At 46.4% G+C, this 22778-nt stretch overlaps 1 protein-coding gene and 1 non-coding gene across 3 annotated transcripts in view; both read right to left on the minus strand.

The window, feature by feature from the left end:
- The window catches only part of POLR3E (RNA polymerase III subunit E), a 28465-nt gene extending 7736 nt beyond the window's left edge, over nt 1-20729 (minus strand). For both annotated transcript variants that reach the window (XM_036392540.1, XM_054516543.1), the window contains exons 1-18: nt 20634-20729; nt 16567-16648; nt 15399-15449; nt 14638-14715; nt 13019-13134; nt 12657-12739; nt 11832-11939; nt 11344-11393; nt 10928-11047; nt 10283-10368; nt 9220-9264; nt 9048-9139; nt 8219-8339; nt 6378-6459; nt 4167-4226; nt 3063-3220; nt 2732-2796; nt 747-1243 (exon numbers count right to left, since the gene is read on the minus strand). In XM_036392540.1, coding sequence (XP_036248433.1) covers nt 747-1243; nt 2732-2796; nt 3063-3220; nt 4167-4226; nt 6378-6459; nt 8219-8339; nt 9048-9139; nt 9220-9264; nt 10283-10368; nt 10928-11047; nt 11344-11393; nt 11832-11939; nt 12657-12739; nt 13019-13134; nt 14638-14715; nt 15399-15449; nt 16567-16602 — 1848 coding nt within the window. In that variant the 5' untranslated portion in view covers nt 16603-16648; nt 20634-20729. The remainder of the gene's footprint in view (nt 1-746; nt 1244-2731; nt 2797-3062; nt 3221-4166; nt 4227-6377; nt 6460-8218; nt 8340-9047; nt 9140-9219; nt 9265-10282; nt 10369-10927; nt 11048-11343; nt 11394-11831; nt 11940-12656; nt 12740-13018; nt 13135-14637; nt 14716-15398; nt 15450-16566; nt 16649-20633) is intronic.
- A 118-nt stretch (nt 20730-20847) lies between these two features.
- TRNAL-AAG (transfer RNA leucine (anticodon AAG)) lies at nt 20848-20929 on the minus strand. The gene has a single exon. It is a non-coding gene; the product is annotated as a tRNA-Leu (tRNA).
- Between the last annotated feature and the right edge of the window lie 1849 nt (nt 20930-22778).

Genomic DNA, 22778 nt, shown 5'->3' on the forward strand with positions numbered 1-22778 from the left:
CCCATGCTCCAGGCTCTCCCAGCCCTCCTGCTTCCTGCTCTTTTGAGCAGTTCACATGTTCCTTCTCCTCTCTCCCCAAAGGCAGCTGCTCCCAAGCTCCTTCTGGTTGTAACCCAATCAGCAGTGCCAGATGTCTTGTAAAATTAATTTCCTTTTAGGCTCTTTCCCATGATGCCAGATTGCCTTTGCTCTCCTAAGCAATGCAGAGTCTCCCAACCCTGCTCTGTCTCACGCAATCACCCACATTGTTTCCATACAAAGACACAGACACCTCTGCACAACCCAGAGGAAACAGAGAGGCCAAGGAAACCTGCTGCACATGGGCTTTGTCGCTTCCCAGAGGCTCTGCTGGGTGTGCCCTGCTGCTCCCAGGCAGTCAATGTCACCTTTCCCCTCCCAGCTGGGTCCCTGTCCCCGAGGGAAGGAGCTTGTGCAATTCCAGGAGAGCTGATGGGAATCTGGGACTGCCCATTGTTAACAGGAGCAAGCTGGGACAGCAAATCACCATGGCCCAACACCCTGGATGTGGAAACAGAGTCCCAAGGGCAGAGTGCAGAGCCTGCCAGAAGCAGGACCCCAGACAGAATTCCAGCAGCTCCAACAATCCAGCATTGGACAGGTACTCTGAGCACTCTGTCCTTCTGGTCCATCAGCACAGGACACAAATATTTCACATCTCACACGTTTAACTGCCCCCCCTGCCCTCATCCCTCCCCTAAAGCACACCAAGGGAAAACCATACTTACAGGCACCAAAATCTGTTTGCAGCCAGTGTCCAACACCATGTCCTGTAACATTTTGTCTGAAATGCCACTGAACAAGGTATGTCCTGGAGGCAGACTGGCTAAGTGGAGGTTAAATAACCGTTTCAGCTCACTCAGGGTGAGCACAAACTGTTTCTTAAACGTGGAGGACACAAAGGCCTTCAGTTCCTGGGCGACCCTGTCGATGCAGCCCCCGGGCAGGTGGCCATTGACAGGGTCCAAGGGGCCCTGGGCTGGGTGCAGGCCGTTCACCAGGCCATTGTTCAGGCCCTCATGGGCCGAGGTGTCCATGGGCTCCTCCATGCTCACAGGCTCCTCCTTGATGCGGATATTGGCAACATCCGGCTTGGCCGAGCTGTCGTTGGATTTCATCTCTGCCTTCTGCCTCTGGAACTCCTTCTCCAGCTGCCCAAAGTTCTGCTTGACTTTTGCTTTAGCCATGTTGACCCTTTGCTCCCCAGAAACCAGCAAGGGATGAGCTGGTAAGAAACAAAAGGTACCATAAATCTCAGCAGGGCTCAATGAAACCAGGAAACGTCATCTGCTTATGAAATCTAAGGCATAAACCCAGACTGTTGATTAGACTTTACATTAGTTTTGGGGAGTTTTGCTGGATTTTTGAGGGCAGTGTGTGCTTGCTTTTCTAAAGCCAAGTGTTTGGGAAGGGCATTCCAGCCAAGGAATCCAAAGCAAAGTGTGTTTGTTCAATCACCAGGGCCTTTTCCACATTTCAGGAAACCAGGATACAAACTGCTTACACATCTCTGCTTGTGACCCAAATACTTCTTTGTCCAACAACTCTTCTTTTTGTCTTTTAGATTCTCTAGTGGCTGGTGGGGGCGGGTGCAGCCCCTGCCAGAGGCAGCAGCAGGATGTCAGCAGGTACAGGGAGGAGTGTGGCAGGGTTAACAGTGACCCTGAACAGCCCTGAAGAATGAGGCTGCAGGGCACCAGAGGCTCAGACCCTCTGCTTAGGGTTAGTACCCAGTAATGGGGTGAAAGGGACAGGAGGGAGTTCTCTCCCATGGAATCCTGCCCTTCTTCCCCTCTCCACACCCAGCCATCCAAAGGTGAAAGGAAGGGGTGTGCTGGCAGCAGAGGAGCCCAGTCCCTGCCAAAGCAAGGGGTAGAGTGTCTGAGGCAAAGGCATGCCCAGCACCCATGCTGTTACCTTCTCTGCTGTTAGGCTCACTAATCCTCTCCAAATAACCCACAACCTAATCCTTCTGAGCAGATCAGACACAGGGTATTGAAATGGATTCATATGCTCCTTTGTCAGTTCTGCTTACACTCCTCCATTGTTCCAGTGTCTGGCACCAAGGCAAATGTCCAGTTAAAACTATGGAATCTCAAGTTTTCACAATCTTTAAGAATTTTGGAGCAGCTACTTTAATACCCCCACTGGCATCCACAGTGGAGAAGGGTGTCAAAAGCAGACAGCTTCACACCTCTTACAGCCTCCTGCCATTACATTCTCCAATAATTGCTTGGCCCTCAACCACACCAGAGAGCTCCTGCAAATCAGGGAAGTAAAAAATCACCTCATTCACATTAAGTTGCATTAACATGAAATTGAGAGGTGAGAATTATTTGTGCACTGGCTCTGTCTGTCCTCCCTTCAGGAGCTGGTTACACCCCACAAGCTGCCTTAAATGAGCAAGTGGGTAAGAGAACCAGCTGATTTTACAGTGTCAAACAGTGAGTCCCCAGGGCCAAAGACTGCTCCTGCCTGTGCTACAAGGATGCCACAGTAGCTGGTGTCACCCCAACCTCAGTGACATTAGCACAGATCAAGATCTGTCTTAAATATTCCAGAAGAAAATAGTAAGAAAGAAAACACATTCAACAAAACCAGTCTCCACCACATTCAAAATCAGAGAGGAACTCCAAAACACCACTCAGGAATATGGATGGGCAGATGAATACATGCAAGTGCTTCAGCATGATCCAAGCACAATTCCATTTACCTGATTGTGCCTCTTGTTTCTTTGGTGTCAAGTGCTCCTTTAAGAGATTATAGACCTTTTCTAATCTGAAAGACAAAGAGACAATATTCCAGGACAGGTTCAGTTGTTATGTCTGCATGCAGCCATGCCAGCTTTAGCCATTAGCTAGAACATTCCATCTCTCCAGGAACCAGGAATGACTTGAAGGATGCAGTAACACCTCCCACCACACCACTGCCTGGGCACTGTGAGGGAGAAACTTGGAGGCACTACAGATCAGTGTCTACAGAACCCTTGTATTAAACAGTTCTTTGCTTTTAGCTTATTCCCCAAAATACAGTAAAATATTTACTTGGCCTGAATGCCCATCCACAGCATCTGTTGCCTCTGAACTATATCTGGATGCTTCTTAACAAAATCTTCATCGTAAGGGAGCATGAACTCCCAACCTTTGTTTATTCTTGCCACAGACATGTGCTCTAGGAAGTCTTTCACATCTTCTGGGCAAAGCTAAAAGAAAAAGAAAAAGCATAAACAGCATGGAAGTCAGTTTACCCAGGACAGGTGTGGCAGTGAGCACTGTGCACGGGACAGGAGAGCTGGGCTGATTTGGTGTGCATGGAGCAGCTCCATGGGCACACACCCAGCTAAGTCAGAGATGCTCATCCTGCTCTGCAGCACAACACTTTCACACACTGTTAAAAGGCCAGGACTTCAGAGAGCCGTGGTGATTAATCACCCCAGAGTCAAATAGCTCATGGCATGTTTTGCAAAGAAAAGGGAGTTTCCAAACTGAGATGAAAAGGCTCTATGGGGAAGAGAAGCATATACTACAATGTTAATCTTATTTTAGAGCTGCAGGCCAGACATGTTGCACCTACACATGCCCAGCTTTTATGCAGCACTGGTTCTTACATTCCAAAAATAGATGGTCTATGCATAAACTGACTCATGTTTCATCATTTTAGTGCATTTAAAGAATTTGGGGTTTGTCCTTTTGACTTAATGTTTCTCACTCATTTGCTACTTTTAACAGAATGTTCAGGTGCCTGAGTTGCTTTAAAGTTTTTACTCAGTATTGTAACTGGCAAATGCCAACAGAAGAGTTGCTCTTAAGACACCCAAAGCAGAGCAGCTTCTGTGGGCTGTGTAAGCACCTTCAGTCAGCTCAATTCAAACTGTGCCCAGCTTTCCACTGAAACACAGCAGAGGACAGGATGCATTCCAGTGGCTCAGCTACAAGGCCAGGCTGGCATTGTGGAAAATCGTGGGAGCTGCTCAGAATGTTTTTCTCTAGAAAGAGTATTATGTGTACCTGTTCCAGATGAGAGCAAAGCAGGCACTGGGAGAGGAAAGGCTCACAGCAGCACCCACTATCTACACCCACACAATGCCCAGCAACATTTGGCCAACTTATCACCACCTTTGGATTTAGGAAGAAAAGGAATCCACTCACTTTTGTAACTGCTGCTACTTCCTTTCTCACCACCCAGCGGTCCTGGGTGAACTTCCACATCTAGAAGGGAACAAAAGAGGAAAACCTAATAACTGCATGTAGCAGTAGCTTTACTGAAGTTGTAGCAATGACCCTGTTCAACAATCTTACCACAAAAATATAAGCCCATTCCTTTCAAGAATGTAGAAGTGATTCTCTGCCAGCTAGAGGAAAAACATCTTTTGGCTCCTTATGTTCTCAAAGGGCCATGAACACAGGCCCAAAAGCTTCGAGAGTCCATGGTGTGCCTCGGCAAACCTATGACTACAAAAGCTACGAGGAATCTCTTGAACTCAAACTCCATTCAGTTTCAAAACAACCAAAAAAAAAAAAAAACCCCACCAAAACCACTGCAGTGATGCTGGGACCCCAGAAGTCAATTCTCACAGACCTCATCATCAGCCTAGAGAGACTCTCCATGCACTCTTACACAGGGGCCTGTGCAGGCTGATGGCTGCTGCCCTTCAGCAGCACAGAGCCCCTGCCAAGTGCCTGTGCCCTTCTTCCACCCCCATTGGCACAGTCACAGCCAAGATGTCCTGTGACTCACACACCTCCCCAGGTAGGGCACAGCCAGGTGCTCTGCACAGCAGCTGCTGAGGGCAGGCAGACAGGACTTGGCAGACACTGAACACGACCTTTCATTTCTTCCTGTCTCCACTAAATAAGCTACAGGCTCTTTCAGTCTGTGTGTATTAATAATGTTGTTAAGAATCCAAAATCTCATTACTGACAATTTCTTCCTGGCCTACAACATCATCCATGCCTCCTTCTCTCCCATTCAGTTTCTCTCTGCCCACAAACACACAAACCCAATCCATTTACTTTAGGACACAGGGCATTTCTGTTTTAAAGCACAAGAAGTCCATAAATGTTTCTTAAACTTATTAATTACTTTGCACAAATATAGGGAAATAAAGTTCCCTTTTTAAGCTAGAACACATTTTCTCCACAGATACCATACAGCATTAAATACTATTTCTGAGTCTTAAAACCACACATTTCTCTTTGTCTGAAAGCCAGAAATATTGATCCTTTCTATATTCTAACATTTAAACTTTTTCCTTCTGGTAGTATTAATCAGCAAATTATTTGTCTTTAAGATCAACACAGATCCATTTCTCATGGAAAATATATTTGACATAATCCAAATGAAAATAATGCATCTTTTCATCCTAAATATTAAAACAGTATTCCTTACTTAACTGAGCACAATAATTCTGGTCTCTGAACTTTACACAAGATGTGTCACCTAATCTGCTGTGTCCTAAACACTTCTGTCACTGGGTCACACCTGAATCCAGGTCTCCATCTGGCAGTGTCTTGGGCAGACATCAAGAGACAAGGAAAAGTCAGTTTCCATCACCATCAGTTTGATCTCACAGTAGTGCTGTAATACCCTTAAAGTCTCTTGCACAGCACTCTCCTGTTCAGAGCTAAACCTCATGCACAAACTCTGCAGTAACACTCAGGTCTAACTGAAACAAATGAGAGCTGTGCACTCAGACCTGCTCTGGTGGGGAGGAAGCCATAAACTGATTATGAACTTAGGAACCACTTAGGACCTTAATTCTTTCCATGGTTAGTGAAAATAAACACAATGCAGAGGTTGTTCCTTTTTGCTGTGGTTATGTGTGTGTTTACAACACCCATATTCATTTCAACTTCCATGTGCAGCTACTGCTCACAAAAGGTGCCTGGGAACAAAGTCCTTTCACTGATTAGCAGCCCTAGGGAATAAAGTCCTTTTTAAAGATCAACAGTGCATGCTCAGGGAGCACAAGGCTTACCCACACTGCCCTCCTGAGCCCTCAGTCCTGAGCCCTTGGAAATAGAGCTGGAGAAACAAGCACTTCATTATCCAGTCCTGGCTGTTCTGCAAGCCCCACACTGAATTGTGAGGGCAATGTGATAGTGCTCTGCAGCATGTGCTAGAAAGGGATGAATGCTGCTAATGACAGACGGTCTGAACCTGCCAGGCAGACACAAAGTGAGCCTACACCAACATTCCCACAGCAGACTAGTAACAACACCTTCAGGATTAAAGCACAAACAACTTCCTTGGAGGAGACACCTCGCTGCAGAACAGCAGAAGAGTTTTGCAATGCTGTGGCCTCCCAGGCAAGCTTCACCTGTGTTTTCATTAAAAGCAACAAACACTTTTATACTTACAACAAAATCTCTCCCTCTACAGAGCACTTCTGCAGGAACTCCACTATGGGGACTAGAAGTATCTTTCGGGTAGAGAACATCACTGTTAATTAAAAAGGAAGAGAAATTAGTTACTAGGTACTCCAGAAAAAGGGCATTAGTGAAGACTAACATAACAAACATGCCCTCCCTGTTCTGCAGTTAAATTACACCTTTATGCAAAGCGTGGTTTTCATTAAAGGCATTAACATTGGTGTAATTACTCCACTGCAATTACACTAGTACAGAAAGGCTTAGACCAGCAAAGCACAGCCTTGTGGCAAGCAGGTGTGTGCAACACAGCTACAAGCTCTGCTTTGTTCTTGCAAAGCCTACCCTCCCTTGGATCCATGTAAACAAGACCAGAATGATCCTAAGAAGTGCTTAGGCTAACCTGGTATGCAGCCTTGAAGGCAGCATTTAGCCAAAATGCTGATGTACGGGCAAGACAGTTTTTATTTCCTTCCCAGCAATCAAGGGTTTAACAGAACAATATTACAAAATGCCATACTCAAATCAACAGCCCCGAGACCAACATTACTCTGTGTCTGTGTCCTTGTCTGCTTGCAGGGCCAGCTGATGTTACCAGGCTCTCCAAAGCCCCACAGCACCTCGGGCTCATGATCTTGATCCTACCCAGGCCAAAGAAATGGGTCCCCACTCTGTTCAAAGCTCTGATGTGTGCTGCTCTGTGCTCAAACACCCCATCCACTACAGATCCTCACATCCTCCTCAGACTAGCAGCAAAGAATCAGCTCTAACCTAAGAACAATCTGAATGCTAACATCCTGTCTTTTAAGCTGCTCCCAGCTCCCTCCTGTACCAGCTGGAGGGACAGCAGGGTTGCTGTAGAAGCTGGTCACATTGCTAATACAGGTCTGCACCACAATAGCTGAAACATCCTGCTGGCATACTTGGACTGGCAGCTGATGCCATTCATCTTAACACAGCTATTCCAGAGACTGTAAATCTCTGCATGCAAGGCTCCACCCAGGTAAAAAAAAAAAAATCATATTGCATTTTAGATTTCAATTCCCAATAGGATGCTCTATCCTAATAAACAGGATGATACAGACTCCAGTTCATGTGGTACACTCAGTACCTCCATGCTTGATTTACTGAGGGTAGTTTTCAGCTGAGAAGAGCAGCATCCACTGATGAACAGCAACAGGACTGCCCAGAGATCCTTACAGGACTGAATTCTGCTACGAGACACTATAGCTGACATTGGTTTCATTTTCTGTGTTTCTATTTAATGCTAATCTCTGGAAGAACTCAGAACAGCTCTCTCACAAAAGAACACGAGTGCAGACATCAGAAACCTGTCACAACTCAGATGCAAACCCAGATTACATCACTGCTCAGCCACAATCCCACTTGGGACCGGTACTAAGGCATTATCCTTTCACAGCAACCCTTTGGATACGGAATAGCTGCACCGAGACGCAGACAATACCAAACCAAAGGTTTGATCCGCGAGTGGGAGCGCGGGTGGGGGACACAAAGCCCGGGGGCCCGGAGGGATGGAGGGATGGAGGGCTGCCTGGGCAGTGCCGGGGCGATGCCGGGGAGTCCCGGGGCAGTGCCAGAGGGATGGAGAGATGCCTGGGCAGTGCCGGGGCAGTGCCGGGGCGGTCCCGGAGGGATGGAGGGATGCCAGGGCAGAAATGGGGCGGTCCCAGGGCAATGCCGGGGCGATGCCGGGGAGTCCCGGGGCGGTCCCGGAGGGATGGAGGGATGCCAGGGCGGTGCCGGGGCGGTCCCGGGGCGATGCCGGCGCGGTCCCGGCGCGGTGCCGGGGACAAAGGCGGGCCGGGCCGTACCTCTTCACCACCCAGTTTCCCTGGACCAGCAGCGCCACCTGCTGCACGCAGCGCAGCACGGCCGTGGGGTCGGTGCCCGAGCCCAGCAGACCCAGCAGGTTGGCGAACGGCATCACCTTCACTGCAAGGCAAACACAGAGTCACCAACAGCACTCACACACCCAGGAACGGGAATTCAGCGTGTGCACGGGCAAAGACTTATATCGGGGAAAGAAATAAAGCCTTAGTTTTACTTCCTGTGCTGTAGCATCATATATTCTTAAAGTAGCTGCTAGTGTTACAGCAGAGTTGACTGGCTGAACTGGTCACAAATTAACATATTAATAAAACAACAATTAAAAAAACCCCAACCTATATCTTTGGCAATATCTGTAAGCAGAGATACCTCACAAGGCAGGCCACTCCTGAGGCAAAATCCTCAGGATTTGCTCTCATCAGAGAGTAACCCTAAAGAGACAAAATCAAATTCCTAGGTGACACTCATTAAGTGTGTACCATCAATAAAACAATATTAGAAAATTCCAAAGTGCAGGCTGTACACGCTCAGACCCCCACATTCCAGGAGATACTTGCTGGATGTGTATCCAGGAAGCTATCATCAAATTAGAAGTTTTTCTAAGAGTAAATTGATGGCAAGTGTATCAACAGTCAGATCAGCTGTCTCTGCTCTTTTTAGGGAAAGGCTTGGGATTCAGATTCTTCAGAGAATCAGAGAGCCAGACAGTCTGTCTGATGGGGTGACAGAACTGGTAATACTGGGGAAAGCACCTTATCTGAGGCAACTAGAAGTCACAAAGTGAAGTGCAAATGTATTACAAAAGCTACAAACCATTCTTCATCAGGATCTTGATCTGATCAGCAAGGGGTAAAGTCCTCAGCTGGGCCATAGAAAGCACATTGCTTGGAGCCATTGGTTTCTCACTGCAGATAAACAGATTTGCAGCCCATGAAAAGGAGAATCCAGCCAATGTGGACTTTGAACACTATGTACAAACACTTACTTCTCTTCCTCTATGCTTGGAGGCATCAGCATCATTAAATATTCACTAGAAGAAAAGGAAACACATTGTTTAAAATGCTTGTCTTGAGACTTGCCTGGTTTAAGTACAGTCATTTCTCACTTAGGAGTAAACCTTCTTGTGTAAATCTACAAAACAAACATCAGCCTGAAAAGAGCTCTCTCTTCCACTTCCACCTCCTCAGAACTAGTAGAAGTTACTGGCATTCATCAGCCCAAAGTGAGAGTATGAAGTAAATGTGAGTCAGAATCCCAGCTCTTTGGTACAGCAGAGGTGTCCAAACAGAGGATCTGCACAAGGAAATATATTAAACACAGGTGCTCTGACAGCCATCAGCAGGGTCATGTGAAACCCCACAGACAGAGAGAATCAGCCCAGCAAAAAGCAAAATTTCTGTCCCGCCCATGCAATTACCAGCATCTGTGAGAAAAAATCAGATCCAAAAGACTCTTCAGAACAGCTATCACTGATTTACTGATTTACAAGAAAAATATGCCAGCACCATCACCAGGACCAGACTCTGCCACTTCACTACTACCTGGGCCATGGGTGTCCCAGGTGACAGGGAAGCACTGACTGCATAATGGAAGGCTCCTGTAGAGCTGCAGTCACCAAGAAACAGACACAAACACCTTTCAAGTAGTTTCAGTTGTCCCCAGTAATCACAAAGGGAAGTTTTATAACATTTGCTAACAATGGAAGTTATTTGCTTTGGAGTATTAATTTATATTATCCAGAAGAAGCTTTTGTTTTAATTTTCCTTTGCAGTATTCACAGTCCAAATAATGTAGGGCTGTGATAACGTACAAGAAGCTACAACCCTGAGTAAAAACAAGAGGTTTTAATCTCAAGGGTATAGGGAAACAAAGAAAGCAACCTCAGTAAGATGAAAGCTAGTTTGTTTCTGTGTTTTTTTCAACAATTCAACTTTTGCCACAAACAGGATTTTCAAAGAGCAGATTTTTAAAGAATATACCTGCTTATTACTCTGAAAACAATCCCAACCAATTAATGCCATTTCTGTAGGAAACCACCAAACCATTACCTGGGAGATTTAATTAATTCTGTGTTTTCAGCAAGGCCATGACCTTGGCTAAATAAATACTGGCGCTCGTGCTCAGAACGGCTATCCTGGAAACAGGGAAAAAACAAGAGCCATTATCACATACTGAAAATACACAAAATGCCAGAGAGCTGATTTCTCATTACAAACTATGACCACCCTGTCATCATTCCACCACTCAAGTGCTCCACCTCGCTACCTGGTGTTCTGCTTTCACTTCCTTGTATGATGCTCATGTGATGTGGGAACATTTCCCTTGCTATGTCTTTGAAATCTCCTGACAGACATGCCCAAGTCAGCCAAACAGGATTTCTCACACCTGACTGAATGTGTTTCCCAAGTCTTTCACAAAGTCCAGTTTATAATCCAAGACCCAAGTGATTCTTACACTCAGACCCACCCCCCCCCCACCTTTATATTTGTCCAGCTCTCAGTTTTGAAGTGTGGAGACTCCAAAGCATCATCCAGCAGGAGATACAGAGCCCTTCAGGTCTGTTCCAGCCTACAGAGCTCCTCTCCATTCTTTTGATGAATCCCTGATTCCCATGGGCCCAGATTTAAAATGGTTCTGGATTTAGCTGAGCCTTCAGGCCCAGGCAGCCTCCTCAAGAGCCAGCACACACCTACCCTCAAGCCATAATAATGCAGGTGAACCCAGTGCTCTTCTGCCTGTCTCTTCTGCAGGAACTCATAGGACTGAACACGTCGCTGCCGAGCTTGTTCGGTCTCAGGGCGGGAGAATCGGACCTAGGAGATTTGGGCATCATTCAAAACAGCCCTAAAACCCTTGGAAAAAACCCATCTGCATTACTGATTTGGTGTATCAGTACCAAGCTAAGGGCCCCAGCTCCAGTCAATCACCCCTTGCTCTCAGTGCCATCTTTATGCTTGTGCAACAAGGGTGAGCCCACCTGGCCTCCCCCACCCCAGCCCAGGTCAGCAGGACCAGCTGAGGTTTGCTGTCCTTTCCTTTCACTCTGAACTGTCAAACTTTCTTCTGAACTGTTGCCTGAACCAGCATAAAAAGGAAAATGTGGACATACAGTAATTTGCTTAACATCATCTTCAGCTTCATCCTGGGATGAATCACCACCTGCCAGAAAACACAAAAGTAAACACACTGCTGCAGTGAAAGAGCCAAAGTCTGGGGGCCCATGCAGGAAGAAAGCACACTGAGAACTCCACAGGCATGGGTTCAATCCCAGCCTGCCAAACTGTGCCATGTATGACAGCACCACGCTGCTCCTGTGATAGGATATCCTGCTGCCATGGCCTTCCCAGTGGCACTGGGGACACCACCATCATCCTTTGTCACAACCCAGCACCTCGCATCCCTCTGCCAATCCCTCACACTGTGCCCATAAAAGCATTTAGGTAAAAAAGCCAAATCAGAGAAACAATCTAAGAAATAGCCTAATAATGACTGTGTTGTTAGAATGAACACCTTCAGAACAGAATGACTCTTACCAGCCACATTATAGAGTATTTGTATCTCACCTCCCCTCAGAAAACACCATTGTGGAGAATTTACCTTCATTAGCAGCTTCTCTTTCTCGGTGTTTTGCATCAGCCTTGTCCAAGTAGGTGAAGCTTGGCCTCAGCTGAAGAATTCCATGTAGTGGAGTCAAGTGAAGTTCACCTGAAAAAGAAAATTAATGTTGGTTAAAATTGATTTTTTCCACTGCACAAGGACACAACTTTTCATTATCTCCCTGTCTCTGTAAAGCCACAGCTTCAATTGAGCATAAATATTTAATAAAGCAAAACGTAAAAAAGGATTGAAGTGAAAAATTCATCCAGTGCTCATGATTTCAAGGGAATATGAAAGATCAAGACTTGTTTCTGTAATTTTGCCTTTTGTGTCAAAACCAGATCTTGTAGAGAGCCACATTCTGGCACAGCCTGACCCATAGTTCAGAAGGCCCCTAGTAAAATAGTCATCACTGAAAACAATCTACATATTGTCATCTCAAATGACCACCAGACCAAAACTCTGTAATTGGTCAAGAGAGGGACAAAAAGTGCACAACAGGAAAATGAAACAGACATAATTAGATTAAGAAATCAATATAAATAATAATGATGATTTCATGCTACAAGTGCATATTATTTCAGGCCACCATGAACTCTTAAGATTCTGGAGGCATCTACGAACCCAGGGTGCCTTTACATGATATTTACAGTTTTGCTAGACCTACTCAAGGACTCTTGGGGCATTGATAAGGGAAAATTTTCCTTTCTTTAAAGACCCATCAGTCAATTAAAACTGAGGCCAAAAAAAAGATCAAATAGGTCTTATCTTAACACTGAAATGAGTATGTCTCCCTGATGGGAGGGTTAAGCAAAAGAAACTTACCTTTTTTATAAACAGCAGCTGCATAGCGGGAAACGTTACTGGCAGCTTGGGAAGAGCAGAAAGTTTGCTTGTCCATCAGCTTCCTGCAGACAGAGGAGGGCAGTGAGATGGCACTCCACAGGCAATGTGGCATGCAGGTGCCAAAGGTCTGAAAGCACCAGTTCCCAAAACGGACTCTCAACAACCACACCAGACAAATATCCATCACTTCTACCTGCAAATCTGAATTCATGACGCATCCCAAAAATGTAGGTTACTCTCAAGAGCACTTGCTACAGAACAGTGTCCAAAGCAGCCACTGGTGGACACACAGATATCTGTGCTCACCCCAGAAAGGAAAGGAAGGCAAAGAGGACACCTACGAGGAATAGGTGCTTGTTTCATCTGTACAGGTGCCATCCACATTGAGAGCAATCTGCTCTCCCTTGCTGCGACAATAGTTCGGATTCAAAGTATCGATGGCCATTTCCAGTTCAACCTAGAGAGTATCAGGGAAAGACAACTAATTACCATGGCACAACCCCAAACAGATCCATTAAAACCCACCCCACACTTTCTAATATTTTCATAGGTTTACAGCAAATTTAAGTACATAAGCAGCATCATTCAAATCCACAGGGCCAATCTCACACAGAGCTGAACAGCAGGTAGATAGGTTTGGGACAGTGAGGTCATTTTAACAAGCTGGAGATACATAAACTCCCATGTACACAAATAGGATCAGAAAAAGCAGAGTTCTTTAGGCAGCCCTGAAATACACATTCTCTTTGCTGGATTCCTTTCATGACACAATCAGTTTAATTTACTTATCAGTACAGATCAGGTGCACAAGCAACCTCATTCAAGCTTCCCCATCACTGAGGAACCATTCAGAATCCCTCATAAGATGGATCTCCTTCTAGTTTGGTATACCAAGACTACAAAATAACTCTGTCCTCTTCAGAAGCAAAGGCCTCCATTCTGCTAATTTGAGACTGCAGCACTCAGCACTGACTTCAGTTACTCCTGACTTTCCCTTGTCAGAGCACTGGAACAAGCTCCAAATCTTTAGTTATAAGAACTATTCCCGCCCACTTCAACCTTAAATTTCAGACCAATGTCCAAAAATAAGCATCCTCCTGCATAATAATTCTATTTATATACTATGACAATACAGAACATACTCTTTTTCAGGGTGTGTCAAAGCCCTTATAAATTTGTGTATCACAGCTACCATCTTATTTTTTCTTTCCCTTTATGTTATTCACAAACTGAACTAGTTTCAAGTCTCTGGATGAGACAGCATATTTACAAAGGTTTGTACAGGGCTTACAGTGCAAATGTTTGCTGAATGTAATAAAAGACTTCATGAAAACAACATGCATTCTAACTGCAAAGTTCACCAAAGCACTTCCCTTAACCATTTCCCAGAACCTAATTCAAGTAACACAGACATCTATGCTGCAGTTTTAAAATAAGATATTGTAAAATAATAGCCAGATTTCTGGGACACATTTGCAAGCAAGTGCAATGATTGTGGCTTTGGCTATACTTTACCTGTACTGCCCCAGTGATTTCAAAAGGACTCCTGATGATTCACTGCCAGGCAAGAGAGAAATCAAGACTTGCACTGACACTGAAACAGAGGATGGCTCCAAGGCCCAATGCTTCTTCAACCCTTCTTTGAATACTGTACAGACCCTTTCATTCAAGCTCTTTTCACACAAGCATCCACAGACTGAATTATCATTAGTAACTAAGTTTCCCTGAGTGATTCTGTTTTCTGTTAAAATAATGGCTTTCCCACCATGATTTATAAACTTTTATTCTAAACTCTACCTTACAGACACAGTAAAAGACTCTTCATACCTTCAAGCACAGAGATCTGATCCTGCAAGTAGCTGCATGGTTAGAACAGCTCAACAGCATAATGTGCTTTTCTCAAGTACATTCTGCACATCATAGAAAAACTTTTACAGACTGGACTCAAATGATGACCAACCTTTTGCTGCTTTGGTTTTATCTTCGCTGACAAATGTGTAACATCATCGTAGGTCATGGAAGCTGGGCGAATGGGATACTGCAAAACAGATCATTTCATACACCCTCTTCTCTTAAAGATCAAAGAATTTCACAGAAATCAACTCAAATTTCCCCTGTCCCCTCACATGCAGATCCACTTGCCAGATCTCAGAGACAAGACACCCAGAAAAAACATTAATTGACTGATTTGTGAGTCATCAGGGGATTTGGGAACATGACCTAGAAGTTGGTTGTTTTCCTCCCAGCCCTCTGCTTTTGTCCCTTCACAGCCCCCTTCCTGCCCCTCACACACCACAATAACCTGTAACACATTAGTCCAGCAGAAAAAGAAAACCTCATCCCTCAGCATTACCTCTCTGTAGAGTTATTAGAAGTAAAATATCTGTGGGTATACAAGTAAATGTTAGTTTAGAAAGAACAGGCCACATGTTGCTGATCAGGAGAGCAGAGCCAGGTTTATCCACATGGGTCTCTCTCTCTCCTGACCTCTGGGAATGCTGAGAGGACAGTGTGCTATCCCAGTGAGATCTCCCATCCTGCCAAGGCTGCCAGGTCTCCTGCACACCCACAGACCCCAGCACAACCAGCCTCACTCCTGCCTCCAAACCCACACCCAAACAGGTTCTCTGTATCTCAGATCTTGGCAGACTAAAGCATTAAGTTATGCTCTTTGCATTTATTTTAAACAAACTATCACTGCATAAAAGTTAACTGAAATACCTGAAATAGATAGAGCTTCTCCAGTAGACTTCTGGCCAGGAACACGTCAATCTAAAAAGCAAAACAAATAACTTTCATCAGATGCCAGCTGTAATAAAAGTATAACCCTTAGAGCTCAAATACTGACAACATTTGCTTTTCATTATAAACTCTAATATAAAATAGATTCGTGACTCTCCTGTCAAAAGTTTCCTCTCTGCTGACTTTGACATGAAATTCTACATTTGGCCTTTTTAAAAACCAAATCTAAAAATCCCAATGCAAAGAGGCAGCAGACAGTGGCTCTAGCTGTTTTTTCTCTCTAGTGGCTCTAGCTGTTTTTCCTCTCTAAGGAAACTTGGCAAACAAATGTGAAAGAGGAATTTTTTTCCTCCAAGGATCTGAAGCAAATCTGTTATCACAATTATAGAAAGAGGAGGAAGTTCTCAGTTTGGCAGCATAACTGAAAGGTAAGTTCCTTACTGGTATTTTATAAAATCTTTCTAAATTAGACAAGGGACACCCACATCCTCAAGCTGGTTCAATACTTGCATTTGGCCATCAGAACTGAAAATGCACAGATGTTTCATGAATAAGACATATGGAAGCTGCCATTTCAGATACACTCCTGACAATTGCCACTCCTTTTCTCATGGCTTTTCACCTTCTAAGGATTTGCCCTTCCTTGTGCTTCTGGTGTGTAAACTCATATATCAAATGACAAGACACTGTGGCTATTTCTTGGGACACAGCAGTCCTTTAAAGAAGTCCAGACTCAGAACACAACTCCTTACTTCAGCAGAGGCATGAACACTGTAGATTCATGTTTAACAGATCATCAAAGTCATTCCAATATTTTAGCTCCCAGAGACACGCAATGGAAGACATGCAAGTTCACTGGAAGCACACAATGGTAGAAGCAAATTCCCCACCTTCTCTCCTGCCATGGACAGATTACAAAGGGTGAAAAACCTGAGCTGCATCTGCCAACATGGACAAGATATTCTGACAAAACAGATACCATGGTCCACACAACATAATTCTTTGTACAGCCCCAGCCATTGGTTATAAGACAATCACTGATGTTGATGACACATTGTTTCAGCAGTGTAGGAATACTGGGAATTGTAGTAATAAAAATAATAAAAAATTCTCATGTACAATCATTGTTGCTACAATGCACTTTTACCTCTTGTATAATTGGATCATCTTCTTCATTTGCCATGCTAGGATAAAACAAAGCTTTTTCTTGGCTTATTCCTTGGCACAACCTGAAAGAAAACAGGAATGTCATATGAATCATTTCATCTGTGTCACATACCACATGCAGCCTAGATTATTGTTCAAGTTAACTTGGTTCCTTTCAGTGATAATCTGTTTATTCCCTATTTTGAAGGAATGTATGTGTTTGCATTAACAGGTCCCTGATACTCCACAATCTTGACCGAATGCCACAAAATTCTAGAGACAAGCAAATGTCTCAAAAATAGGTAAACTGCTGTAACTTCTGTGAAAGCTGCATTTACTAAGAAAGCCCTGCACCAGAGCCCTAAGAGGGAAAGACAGCCACTTGCAGGTGCATAAAGTGTATCTGTTTTACACTGTATAACTGTAACACACAGGGAGCAGCTGTTTTCCAGCCACAACTGGCCCTGCAGGGTCCCTGTCTCAGATACTCCAGTCTGGGAATACCCTGACCTTGATTTCCCCTCCCTGACAAGCTGCAGCCTTGTCTCCTGACCTGCCACTCTTCAGACTGCACTGCTAAATGAGAGCTCCAGAGCACTCTGCTCAGCCTTTTCTGGAGTCCTCCAAAACCAGCAGAACAGATTTTTCTTCATAACTACACCAACCCCAATGAAAATAAGACTCTGATATTAACTGAGGACTGGATACTCTGGAACAAAAGTTCATTATGTTCAATCCAGTGCTGGAGTCAGTGTCGTGCCTGGTTCAGACCTCTGAATAAAAAATGATCTCTCAGCTAAATCAACAATAGTTTTTCCCTGCTGAAATCAAACAAAAGGATTTACAAATTATTCAGGATGCCACTGCAACAAAGTTATGTTAATCAGCCAGTACTGGTCAAGACAGGCATAACAAAATAAGACCTCTCACAAACTGACCAAGGAAAGTTTTAGCAACAGAGATCATCAGGCAAAGAAACAAGATCTGTGTTCAAGAACTCTCCCTTATTGTCCTCACTCCTTGAGGACAGCTTACGTCTTTGCTGGATCTCCTATGGAGGAAGAGGAGGAGAAACAAGCAGAATCCAGGATCAGCTGGGAACAGAGCAGCTGGGAAAGAAGGAACCCAGCATCCATTTTACATCTGGAACAATGGCATTTTCTTCAAATACTCAAGCCACCACACAATTTAGGCAGCTCAGTATATTTCAGCTGACACACAGGCTTCTCAAATATCACACTAATGTACACAGAGGTATCTAAGAAACCTTTCAGAGAGGCTAGACATTCTGCATACAAGTGTTATTAATATCCATTCAGGCTTACAAGGTTTCTGCCATTCCACCTAGAAATATAATTCCATATTTTTCAGTTACAGACTCTCTGCTACCAAAAAAATGCCCCTCCAGTACTGAGCTGGCATTCTCCATTTCTTTATGCATCAGCATGTCCCAGGGTCTTTGCACCAGACATTTGTATTTGAAAATTTATGCCTCAGTATTTCAGATTCCTATCTGAAGTTATTTTGTAGAAATGCAGAACACCTTCACAGCAAAAAGCCAGTACCTTAACCACAGGCTGGGCTGTGAGCAAAACCCTGAGTATGTGATATCTGACTGATATCAGTGTTTTCTGTGATCAGGCACCCAGCTCCTCCCAGAAACACACACTAATATGTTTTAAAGAAATGAGGTTTGTCAGTTCCATTTTTTCTTTCCCTGCTCACGTCCCCGGGTGCCCAACACCTGAGAGCTCTGCAGACATGGAACAACTGCAGTTTGCACTCAGCACAGAGCTGATGGTGGGAGGATGCCCAAGGTGTGTGAGGACGTGTGGAAACACCCAAAAAAGGTGGAACACCTGGGTCCAAACCCTCCTTCCTCACACCCCTGAGAGAACTGGGAACCACCCTTCCCTTCCTGACAGCCTGCATGCCAAACATCTGCTAGGCTTGTTCTCTCTCTTCTGAGAAACTTATTGCAGTTTTGACAAGAGAAATCAAGATTCCCTGGGCTGAGGAGGGACAGAGAAACTCATCCTGAAGGGCCTGGTCTCTGGCCCCTCACTGAACACTGCCTATGCAATTATACACAAAATCTCTTTGTGAATCCACCTGCCACTACTCAGGGGAAATGCTGTATTACAGACACTACATTTTTCTCTTAGTCCTCTAAAGACAAAGCATGACTACAGATCCTTTTACTGGAAAGTGAGACTGACATATCTATAAATAGGAAGCAGTGTGTCCCAGCACAACTTATAATACTCATGCAACTGGAAGAAATCCTCTGAATCAGAAGGAAGGCATGCAGACACAATCCTATGTCTGATATATGCATACATAGTGCTAATTTCCACACTTCTCATATACTTATATTTATGATACCACAAGAGTTACAGAATGGAATCAAACATTAAGAAACAGCAAATATGGTCAATATGGTCAGCAGGTTCAAACTTCTTTTGGTAGAAACTTTTTGTTTTAAGGACTTTCCTCTAAGGTGCAAATCAAAGTATAATGTGAGTTATCAGCTCACAGGAGGGCAAGAGATATAAATCTTCCCATTTCTTCTGCAAAGTGACCAATGCAAGGGCCAATCCATGAAACTGCTCATTAGCTGCCCATAACACCATCAATGTAGAACCAATGAAGAAAAATATTGTGGTTAAAGAACTGTAAAAATCAGTGATGAAGCAACTGAATCCTGCATCTCACTCTGAGCTTAGAAAGGCATTTGAGTATTAGAGACTTAATTTTATTTTACTGCCAAAGACTTAAATATATCTGTAAGAAGGTAAATTGCAAATTTGCACATCATTTGACACACAGACTTTTAGTAAGGCCTGTAAAAAATGCTCCAGTATTTCATTTTTACCTAAATTTGTCAGTAATAATGGACCCCAAAGTGCTAACACTGAAACCTGAAATATTCTTCATATAATCATGCAATGCCAAAGAAAGGCCAAGAATTCCTGCTGGATCAGTGCCTGAAAGTATAAATGCTAAAACAGCACGGTGGGAGGAGTGCCATCTCCTGAATCACTACCACAACTACCTCTGGCACCCGGGCTCCTCTAGAAGGGGCTCAGAGCAGCCCTCTAGCTCACGGTGGCCCACGGCACACAGTAAAATGGAACCTGCCAGAAGAAGCTAAAGCACCTTCCATACATTTATGGCAATTACCATTCTGACCCAATTACTTGCTTCATTTTCTCCTCGCCTGCAAGCAGCTTTGCACAGTCATCTTCTGGCAGTGAACCCAAGAGGGCTCCTCTGCAGCAGGACCTCTCTCTGGAGGTGATGTCACCGCAGCACACCTTTGGGGTTTTACCAGGTTATGCACCAAGCACGAACCTTTCTTTACCGCCTCACCCCGCGTGCAGCACAGGCCGTGCTGCCAGGGGCAGGGGTCACTGCCGGCGCTGTGTGACACCGCCGGGGCGGGTCGCGGTGCCCGTCCTGTGCTCCCCGCGGGCAGCGCTCCCGCCGGACGCGGCTCCGCGCCCCTGGCGCCCGCCCTGGCCTGACCCAGCAGCCCAGCAGCGCTGGGCTGGGGGAAAGGCCCCGGAGAGGCCACAGCGAACCGCCCGAGCCGCCCCGACCGCGGGGACGAGGCGAATCCCACCGGGGCGGGACGGCTGGGCTGGGCTGCGGCCCCGCAGAGCCGGTGCCACGCAGGGGCAGCCGCTGCACTTCGGGGCGGGTGCGCCGAGTCCTCCCCAGGGGGAAGGCGCGGGGCTGCGGGCTCCGATAGCACCGGCGGGGCCGCCGCTCACAGCCCCCGGAGGAGCGGCCGGCACCCCCCGGGGCTGCTGCGGGAGCCGAGGGGCCGCGGCTGCGGCCGGACTCGGCCCGGTCTCCACGCACCCCGGCCCGTGCCGGGTTCTATCAGGGCGCTGCGGCCCCGCGCCCCTGCCGTGCCGAATCCTCGCAGTCTCGGCTCCGCCGTCCCCCTGGGACGTGCAGAGCCCACCCCAGCCCAGGCCGCGCTCCTCCCCCGCCACCGCCCGCAGGGTCCCCTGCGCCGGGGCGCCCCGAGAGGCGCAAAAACAGCGCGGCCCGGCGTACCTGTGTGCGGGCCGGGCGGGCGGCGGCGGCGCCGCTCCCCCGCTCCCCGTGTCGGTGGCGGCGGGGCAGCGGTCAGGCAGCCGCCATGTTGGTGGCCCTCGGGCCGGCACGTGGGGACGCGGCGCCTCCTCCTACCCACAATGCTCTCCCGGCCGCCGCCGCCGCTAGGGGGCAATGGCGCCGGCCCGCGGCGCAAAAAAAAAAAAAAAAGTACTGGCAGCGGTGGGATTCGAACCCACGCCCCCGAAGAGACTGGAGCCTTAATCCAGCGCCTTAGACCGCTCGGCCACGCTACCACCGCGAACGCATTCTCTTCTGGCAACAGTTTTACTCTATACCAGTTTTTTCCCATCTCCTTCATTCCTCTCCCTCCCCAGTAGCTGCTCTGCCCACACAGCCCTTCTACCCGAAAAATAAAATGCGAGGGATCCTTTTCAGCCCGTTCCCAAGCGGCGGCACCTGGAGCAGCACGATGCACCCAGGGACGGACGGGCGGGAGCAGCTGTGCCCGAGCCCTGCGAGCCGCGCCCGCTGCCACGTGGATGCCACGGAGCAGCACAGCCCCTGTGCGGTACGAGTGGCACCGCCCGGGCATCCCCTCTGAAAGCCTAAAAAAAGTTCTAAATTCTAATTTTGTGTTGCGAAGCCACAGCTCACTGAATTTGCAAAGTCAAAAGTCAGCAGTTATGGCTGGGGGCTGGTTTATTTTAGCGTATAGCACAGGGACCAGCACGGCAGTACTCGATACGCTTGTGCAAACAGGTGGTAGCACACCTCAGTTGCTGTTCTCCATGAATCTGCCTCTGGGAGTCTCTGGCCGCATTTGGCTGAAAGGCTGGTGAGTTTTCTTAAAGAATTAATGTTATTTTCACTACTTAACTACAACTGAAGGGTTGTATTTTGAGAAAAATTCCAGCTTCTCTAGGGTAAGGTCACATAGCCTTAATGCAGCTTGATTTAATTCTGTCCTTGTGGCAGTTCATTTAAATAGGATAAAGAAAATAAACCTGCTGGAGCCCTGCTGACAGCATCATTCAACCCTTTCCCCTGGCACCTCCCACAGCCTGTCCCTGCAGGGCCCGGAGGTGCCAGCTCTCTTTCCAGGGAGCTGCTGAAATGGAAGCAAGCAATGATTTGGTTGGGGTTGGAAGCGTCCAAAAAACGTCTGATAGTCCAACCCCCTGCAGTGAGCAGAGACATCTTCAACCAGATTAGATAGCTTAGAGCCCTTTCCAAACGGACCTGGAATGCTTACAGGGATAAGGCATCCACCACCTCCCAGGGCAACCTGTGCCAGCATTTCAGCCCTCTCACTCTCAGAGGCTGCAGCACTGCATAGTCTTGCTAAAAATTTCATTCACTGCCTACAAGTACTGAGGAATAACAGCACACACATGTAAACATGAATAAATTCCTCTAGTGCTGCTCTAGTTTCACACCCTCAGTTCAGTGCCTTTTCAGGATGTGGGGTTTTTCAAGAACAGAGGGAGCTGACTGCAAAGCAGCAGGAGAGGTTCAGGGAGGAGAGAAGGTAGGCAGACCTGAATAGGCTTCACACAGCGAATCACCCGTAACCTGCCCAGGCAGAAAAGTCACTTTTAACAGTCTCCAAGCAAATGTGTGTGTGTGCAGGAGGCTGCATGGAACACTCATTACAAACTGCTCCTTACTGAGTGGGCTGCTCAGTCCCACAGGTCCTTTTGCCCAAGCAGTGCAAAGTACTAACACCCTCCTGAAAATTGCTTTTCTGCCCTGTCAAAGCTGAGCTCAGCCTCTGTCCCTGAAATGTTTCTGTGCCTGGCCACAGACATTTCTCCTGAGCACCAAAGGAAGCCTGTGTACCCAAGATTATTCACCTCAGCCATGTGTGACACAGGCAGGGGACAAGAGCACAGGCTGTCCCTCGGGGGTGGCAGTTGGGTCACCAGTTTTTTCATTTCACCTGTGCAACATCAGTTACAATGGCAGGACCTTCTCCAAATTAAAAAATAATTAACAGAGGAGAACTCCAGCAAAACACAAGCTACTAGGCTTATTAAATTGTTTTCCTGGCACAGCATAGCCAGAGAACAGCAAGGACCCAACAAATACTCCCACACTAAGGGCCAGGCCCAATGGCTACAAAGCCCTGAGCTGTCCCCATGC

Source organism: Molothrus ater, chromosome 16 (assembly GCF_012460135.2).
Source record: "Molothrus ater isolate BHLD 08-10-18 breed brown headed cowbird chromosome 16, BPBGC_Mater_1.1, whole genome shotgun sequence".
In the NCBI taxonomy this organism is placed as follows: Eukaryota; Metazoa; Chordata; class Aves; order Passeriformes; family Icteridae; genus Molothrus; species Molothrus ater.